This window comes from Petaurus breviceps, unplaced genomic scaffold, assembly GCF_028583685.1.
Source record: "Petaurus breviceps papuanus isolate PSGF00001 unplaced genomic scaffold, PetGlider_PUasm1.0 229, whole genome shotgun sequence".
Classification (NCBI taxonomy): domain Eukaryota; kingdom Metazoa; phylum Chordata; class Mammalia; order Diprotodontia; family Petauridae; genus Petaurus; species Petaurus breviceps.
Genome location: NW_027185903.1, coordinates 12601125 through 12609107, shown reverse-complemented (window position 1 = coordinate 12609107; position 7983 = coordinate 12601125). Strand labels below are relative to the sequence as shown.

At 40.2% G+C, this 7983-nt stretch overlaps 1 protein-coding gene across 1 annotated transcript in view; it reads left to right on the top strand.

The window, feature by feature from the left end:
* Nucleotides 1-949: 949 nt before the first annotated feature.
* The window catches only part of PLCXD3 (phosphatidylinositol specific phospholipase C X domain containing 3), a 259314-nt gene continuing 252280 nt past the window's right edge, over nucleotides 950-7983 (top strand). Inside the window, exon 1 of the mRNA XM_069096228.1 lies at nucleotides 950-1480. Coding sequence (XP_068952329.1) covers nucleotides 1378-1480 — 103 coding nt within the window. The 5' untranslated portion in view covers nucleotides 950-1377. The remainder of the gene's footprint in view (nucleotides 1481-7983) is intronic.

Below are 7983 nucleotides of genomic sequence, written 5' to 3'. Positions count from 1 at the left end.
TGTTCTATACTCTTGCACAAAATAAACTAGTCTTTAGCTGTTTAAATGTTGAATGGGCATACTTAAATGAATGACTATTTCCATGCCTTAAAAGCTCTCCCCTACACCACATGCACCTACTTTCATTTTCATTTTTCCAATGTAATGCTTCTACTTTAGGAGAAGAAAGATTTGCACAACAATGGACTAGAGAGAATAGAGGCACCATGAGTGAATCCAGATTTTGAGAGGTTGGAGAGACCAAAAGCATATTACATCCCTTAGACACTTATCCTCTTAGCACTTTGGAACTCATTGTGTTGCTAAGATTTTCTTGTTTTCTTCCCTTTTTAAAAGCAGGTGGGCTAAGACATTTCTTTGGAGGCTCTGTGAGCCATTTCTCCTGTGAGAGTCACATCTCCAGTCTGCCAAGGAATGAAAATTCAGACAATCACATGGATCATTCTGAATGGTGCCAAATAGATTCCACTGAACGCCACTGACAATTATTGCAGCACACGTCAGTGAGAGATGTAGCAGCTTCTTCTAGAATCAGGCATGAGGCTGGTCCTTAATGCAACAAAGACGACAGCCATATACCTATGCAGGCAACATTCCCTGTGGAAATAACAGTTTCCTCCTTCTTGGATGGAAAAAGGTGGTTGGAAGGAAGTGTTTTTTCTTGGAATATTTGACTTAGCATAGCAAAGTCTGAATCCTAGTTGCATGATCTCCCCTTCTATCATTGGCTTATTGCTATTTACAATGACCAGATTTGGTATTAAAAAAAAAAAAAGTCACCTGCGCCAAAGATTAGTTGCAATATTAGAGAATGTCTACTGTAGTCACAGCAGGATAAGAATGGAAAGAGCAGAAATCTCAAGCGTCAGCTTTATTACCGTGAAGGGTGAACATACCCTAAAGTGGACCACAATTTGGGGAAAAATTAATCCCACACTCTCTCAGCAAAGTGTTCCAGGGAGTCATATCAGAAAAGACGAATGGCAGGGGTGAAAAGGAAAGGAGGCAAAATAACTGGCGGGTACCAAGTTTAAAAATCTATGTGTATGAAAGCCAAGACTAACTGAGAAACTGTGAGGAAAGGAAGAAACGCTGGGAAAGAATTAAGGGGAGAAGGGAAGGAGGGTGTAGGAGCCGAGAGAGCAGAGCAGGGACGTAAAGAACAAAAGCCCCAGTAGAGTCTGGCGGCGGTAAGGAGGGAGCATGGGGTGTTTTGAATAATTATTAAAATTAGCATGTGTCTGCGCCATCCTGTGGGTGTGGTGCAGAGCAGAGTGTAAACTCTAGCAGGGCTGGAGCAAACATTGGATTATAGGCAGCGAGCCTGCCAGGCAGAGGAGTAAAGGAGACAGGAGCCGGAGGCACACGGAGAGCAGGATGGCTTCGTCTCAAGGGAAGAACGAGCTGAAATTCGCCGACTGGATGGCAACTTTGCCAGAAAGCATCCACAGCATCCCCCTCACCAATTTAGCAATCCCAGGTACGAATGAAGTGGCTGCCCTGACCGGCTCCGGCTGGAGGAGCTGGGATGGGTTTGCCCTCTCTTCTTTCTGCCCTACCACCCTGCTCTGCTTTATCTGCTACTGAGTGGCAACTTGTCACTGGCTAGAAAGAAGATATTTTTTTAAGGGTTAGGGGAACACATGCCGAGGAGCCCCTGGCTTCCGGGCGTTTTGCAAATCTCTGGGGACCAGAGCGCTTCGATTGGTGTCAAGGTGACTGAGGTTTCCAGTAGCTTTTGGATTTAGCTGTGTGCAAGGGTGGAGAGGGTTCCAGGGATGCCTGGAGCTTTGCAGCCCCCTTGTCCTCCCAGTACTATTTTTTCCCTTTGACATTGGGGTCCAGGCGGAAGGAGCTTTAGAGAGTTGGGATGGTCGTCTTGAATGACCAACCTCAGTGCGCCTCCAGGGGGCTCGGCTTTCAGTTGGAGGACCTCAGGCTCCTTCCGCGACACAGAATTGAACAGCTTTGGTGAATTTCTCGGTCAGACCCTCCCAGGTCATTAATATTCTTCTCGGGTCTTCATTAAAGGGACAAAGCACCCTCCAAAGAGTAGAGGAAAGTTCGGGGGACCAGAAGAGGTTGTTCTTGGAAGAGATGGGCGGTTGGGACAGAGGAGACAAGGGAGACCTTTTCAGATGTGTCTAGATGTGTGCGGGGAAGCGGGAGGTCAGAGCAGGATGGGCTTGGTGGCTTGTGGGCTGTAGGTGCAGTTCCGCGTCTCAGAGAAAAACATGACAATGGTATGAAGAGCTCTTGGCCAGAAAACCGACCTCAAGGAGGTTAGCGGAGGGAGAGCTCTTGTTTCCAGGGTTAAAACTGGGTAGAAGTTTACTTGGGAGCAGGTTTTTGAAGCCAGAGGAAAGGTAAGGGAAAGGAAACTAGGTAGAAAAAGGAATTCTGCCAGATGAATTGAACCTCTCTGAAAGGTAGAAACTGTCGGACCTAGAAGGTTATATAGGATAGTTCAGACTACTTAGGGCTGCAGGTGAAAGACATCTGCAACAGAAGCATGCCATACCTTCTGGCCCAGGCATATAGGAAACCAGGGGGTCATTTGCAGGGTTCACAACACTAGGGACATGGTCGGAACTGGGTACAGATTTGGTCATTACTCCCCATCGGGGTGGAATGTGCCTAGAGAGCGGTAGATGCCGCTGTCCATTTCAGAACCTCAGTAAAGGGCTTCTTTGGCTTGTTGGGGCCCTCAGTGCCTTCTCGCCTGTTCGGATCCAGGTTCTTTGACCAACTGTTCTTTCCCCATTGCTCCCTCTTCCCCTACCCCAATCCCATCTAGAGGGTAGGATCAAGTACTGAAAATATCCAAAGGCTCGACTGAAGGATGGCTGAATTTGCTAAGTAACTGGGTTTGTTCAACGTTTGATTGTCAATTTGGCATATCTTTTGCAACAACTACAGGCAACGACAGTGAATAGGTATTCAGTTATCTTGGCTATCTCCACTCTTCTGTTCCAGAATTTGGAAATATTTGTGTTCTGACACTAAAGATGCAGTTTTTCTTTAGTTCTAAGTATCCTACAGTGAAAATAACACTTCCCAAACTTCACTTTTCCCATCCAAGGGGCATCTTAGATAGACTAAGAATTACTCCCTCAGAGAAAACTGTGTAGAAAGTATTGGGCTTGCTGGGAACATCCTAGTCCCTGAATCTCTGATCCTCTAGTTTGTATATTCCATTTCTTTCATCATGCTTACATATACATTGTTTTATCTGAACATTACAATTCTGTAAGGGCAGGGATTAAAACCATTTTCCAAAACAGGGAAGAAACTTAGGCAGGAAAGAGTTTGAGTGAACTGATTAAGGTCACATACTTAGTCATAGTACCTCATAGTTGCAGACTTCATCATATGCATGTGTAGGATCTTCATTTAAGATGAATAGAATAAAAATTCATGACAATGTCATTTTATATTTTGTCATTAAAACATTTATAAACATAATGTTTCATTTTTGGAAACCTATTCACACTTCATTATTAAGATTTCTATTTGGAGGAGAGCTTATGGATCATCTAGTTCCATGCCCATAAAAGTATCTCCATGAGGTATGTAGGCCAATTATTATTAGCCTCAATAGAACTCAGCATAGTGTTTGGCACACAGTAGGTGCTTCATAAATGCTCCATATACCTAAGGATCATATAGCTACTAGATGATGTAACCAAAATTTGAGCCTTTGTCTTTAAAACCTCTTTCCATTATATGACAACTCAAAGAAAGAGTTCTTTTATTGTCTTTGGAGAAAACAACACCCCTTCTTACCATAATTCTTTGCTTTCATAGTGGTGTAATTAGCATGGAAAAAGTGATACAACAGCATATCTAGATATGTTTGAACACAAAGGGTACCAGAGATTCAGTCTAGGATAGGAACTAAGAGTGGAGCGAGACAGCTTCCTTCCCTCTCTTATATTCCAGCTGCCATATCTATTTGCTGGTGACAGAGACCCTGGAGTTTCCAAACTATAAATTTGATATAGAAATTAAAAATTCTAGTCTCCTGCACAGAATTTTTATTCCCAATTTGAGATATACCCAATTTTAGATATATGTCTATCCCTGTGTTAGTTTTTGAAATATTCCTATTACTTCCCCCACTAGAGAGTTTTTCTTGTCCCTCAGTCTCTGAGATCTTCCAGCAGGATAAAACTCCTGAGTTCTGACCACTGTATGAGAGCTTGACTTCATTAATTAATTAATTCAATAGACACTAATTGTCTACTTGTGAAGAATACTACTCTAGGCTGTGTGTGTGTGTGTGTATACAAAATTTAGTTAAATCATGATTCCTGCTTTCTTGGAGCTTATAGTCTAGCAGAGGATAAAACACAAACATATAACTATTATACAAAACATTGCATTATAGATAAAAAGGTACCAAGCATAGGGTTTTATAAGGTTCTGGGGAGAGGTTATTAATAATGTAGAATACTCCCCATGTTCTTTTTCAGAGGAATTTGGTTGGGAGGGAGGATCCCAAGTGTGTAGAACAATAAAAATATCATGTATTTTTGTATACTGATTTATTTTATTTTCTCTTCTTCCTCTTAAAAAAATATTTGTAATGAGGGACACCTGTATGGGCAACAGGAATATGGGGGAAATCTAGGTGATCTAAAGACAAAATATATTACTGAACTCCATTAATATCAGGTGGGACCAGTTATGACACAATCACCCCAGACTTTGTTAATTCAGAATGAGAAAAGGCTACCTATGTGAAATCTTATGAGTCTTGTAAACCATTTTTCTCCTTTTGTAGGGAAAAAAAGGTGAAACATTTTTATTCTGAGATGTCTAATTGGAGACTATTAAACACTAATGGAATAATTGCCTCAAAATCATGCTAATAGCTTCCTGGCTGCTACATGTTTACTTGGCTAGTTGTTCCAGCTTGAATTAAGTAATTATCTCCACCATTTAAAGCTTCTCCTCTACCACCAAATAAGTATTTCAGTGATAGGAGGTATTTCTCCTGGAGCACCCCTAATGCTTTGGGTTTCCTTGGGTTAGGTGATTGGAAAGTTAAAAGTAGTCTAATTAAGAGAGCTAACAGTTGGAGCAGCTGACCTGGATTAAACCTCTTGGTATAGAACATAACAATTGGCAGGTGTGTAATGTTTATCACCCAAAGTCAGTGACAATCTATTTAAATATTTCAAGTGACCCTATGTTTTAATGCTTTCAGAAATTATGTCTTCCTGTGGATATTTTGCATTTAAATGGTCCCATGATTTGGTATTAATGGTGTTGAGAAATCAAGTTAATCATTGATATTAGTTGTTTTACTTTTCAATTTGGTTTGAAAAAGAAATGTTATGCTAGACTATAATGAACAATCTTTCCCATTTGCTAGACTTTTCAGGGCAATTTATCATTTCCTTTTCTCTGGGACAGCAAATTAAATTTTGATTCATAAGTATTTGTTTAATGGCATCCTAGCATTTGGATTTTTAATACTACTCCCCCTTGCTACAGATTGGAGATGCAAGGAAAACTGTGCAAATGCAAATATATTTAAATAGAGCAAAAAAGGCAGGAAAAGGTAAAGGTATAAGAAACAGATTAAAGGTGAGCATCATAATGGTTGGGGCTACCTTGGAAAATCATGCTATTGCTACATAACACTGATGACCTGTAACTTTCTTAAAGGGTGGACAACTTGTTTCTTCTAATAGAATTCCCCTTGGTTATAGACAAAATCTGGAAAAGGATATAAATAATTTAGCTCTTGGTTGGTCCCATCTACATAACTGATGTAACTTTCAGAATTTTTTTTTTCATTTATTTCAGTGAACTGAGCCTTAAGAGAAAAAAAATTTGGTTTTAGAAAAATCTCTCAAAACTTAGGGCAACTGAGAAATCCCTTCATTTTTTTCCTTTGATTAGGAAGAACTTTTGTAGCTAAACTCCTCTCTCATGAAACCAGTCATTTGTCTTCAATTTATTTTCTTTTGGAAAATACCAAAGTGCTCCTCCATCACCTCCAAAGATATTTTATTCTATAGAAAGTGTTAATACAGCATCAAACTATTACTTTGCCAAGTCAACAGGAACAGAATATTGTGGCATAATGGAGGAGTCTACTTCAAACATCTAATTTAAAATGCATGCTAATTTAATTATCAAATAATGAGTTTAATTGATGTTTTTTACATCACAGTCATTTCCAAATATTTCTCCCTATGCTCATATAATTGGTCCTTTTCTATAAAAAAGAAAAAGCAAGTACCACAAACAACCAATAGTGACTAAGTCTGATAGTGAATGCAGCATTATACACCGATAGACTTACTTCTCTACTGGAAAGGAAGGAGGTGTACTTCATTAATTCGTCTCTGGCGCCCAGATCTACCATTACATTTACTCACTGTTTGACTTAAGTGTTCCTTTCATTTACATCATTATTTTCTGTATTACTGATCTCCAAGTTCTACTGACTTCATTTTGTATGTTTTTCTATTTTTCTTTAAATTCCTCATTCCTGTTATTTATTTCAGCACAATACTATTCCATGACAATAGGTATTTCTTCAGTAACTCTCTATTTTTGATCCTTTAAAATAATAACCAAGTATAACACTTTGAAAACTTCAAATTGTTTTATATATCACCTCATTTGATGCTCACAACAATTCTGTGAAGTGGGTATTACAGGTATTATTATCCCTATTTTACATATGAGGAAACGAAGATTCAGAGAGGCTCAGAGACTTGCCCACAGTCACCTAGCTAATAAGTGGCAGTGCTAACCTTCTGTTGAGGGCCAAAATTTCAGATGTCCAAGTAAGACACGGAGGGTCAGCTCTGAGGGGTCTGAGTAGGCTAAAGACAGCTCAGGTTTTAATTGTAACTTGTCCCAGGCTGAAGGGCTGCATATTTCAGGATGTTGGCTCCCCGTCCCTCCATGCTTTCTAGCTGAGAACAGACCATGCTGACCAATATAACCATGGGTACACAAGGGGAAAAATACCGGGAAGCAGAAAGTAGGTGCTGAGAAGCAACATGGCTATTAGGGAGTAAGCAACATTGTCTGCAACATTTCATTTCTCTACAACATTTTCTCATGGGAAAGCTTTATCCTCCCTACTGCAAAAGTGTATAAATATATTGGCCCTCAGATGAATAAACTGACTTGTACTGACAAGCTCCTGCCTGGCTCATGTCATCATTGCACACTCTTCTACTTGTGCAGTGCTTTGTTGGTGTTGGCATCACCCTTCATTCCTTTCCTTTATTCTTCTCCTCCCCCATTCCTGGTCACCCAGGACCCATTTAGGCTGTCTGATCACTTAGCTTGGATGAGATAAGAGTTACCAACTCTACTCCTTCCAGGGATATGGAGGACCATGAGGGATTTCCTTTCCATTCTAAATTTCTCCATGCCTCACCATCTTCCCTGCCTCTATACCTGTAGATCACTGGCACTGTCATCTGACCCACTGATTGTAACAAAAGAATTTCTGGGTCTTGCTTTCAGCCCTGCTGGTGAACTTTTCTTTATTTGTTATCTCCCCCAATTAAAGTATAAGCTAATTGAGAGCAGGGACTCTTTTGCTTTTTCTCTTTGCACTTCTAGAACTTAGCACAGTTCTAGGAACATAGTAAGCACCTAATAAATGTTCATTCATTCATCTATCAGAGGTAATATGAACCTAAGTCTTCCTGATTTCAAATTCAATATGCTATACCCTACACTACCATGTTTCCCCGATAATAAGACACTGTCTTATTAAATTTTTTTGGACAGAAAAACACCAGAGGGCTTATTTTCAGGGGAGGGCTTATTTTAATGAACATTGACAGCAATTTTAATAAACAGGTAAATGTGAACAAAAAAATGTACCTTTATTCAATAATGAATTCAATAAAGAACAGGATGACGCGCTCACTGCTGCAGCTCTGATTGGATGCAGCTCGGAGCACGGCGTGCGTTTCACGGGGGGGGGGGGGGGGGGGG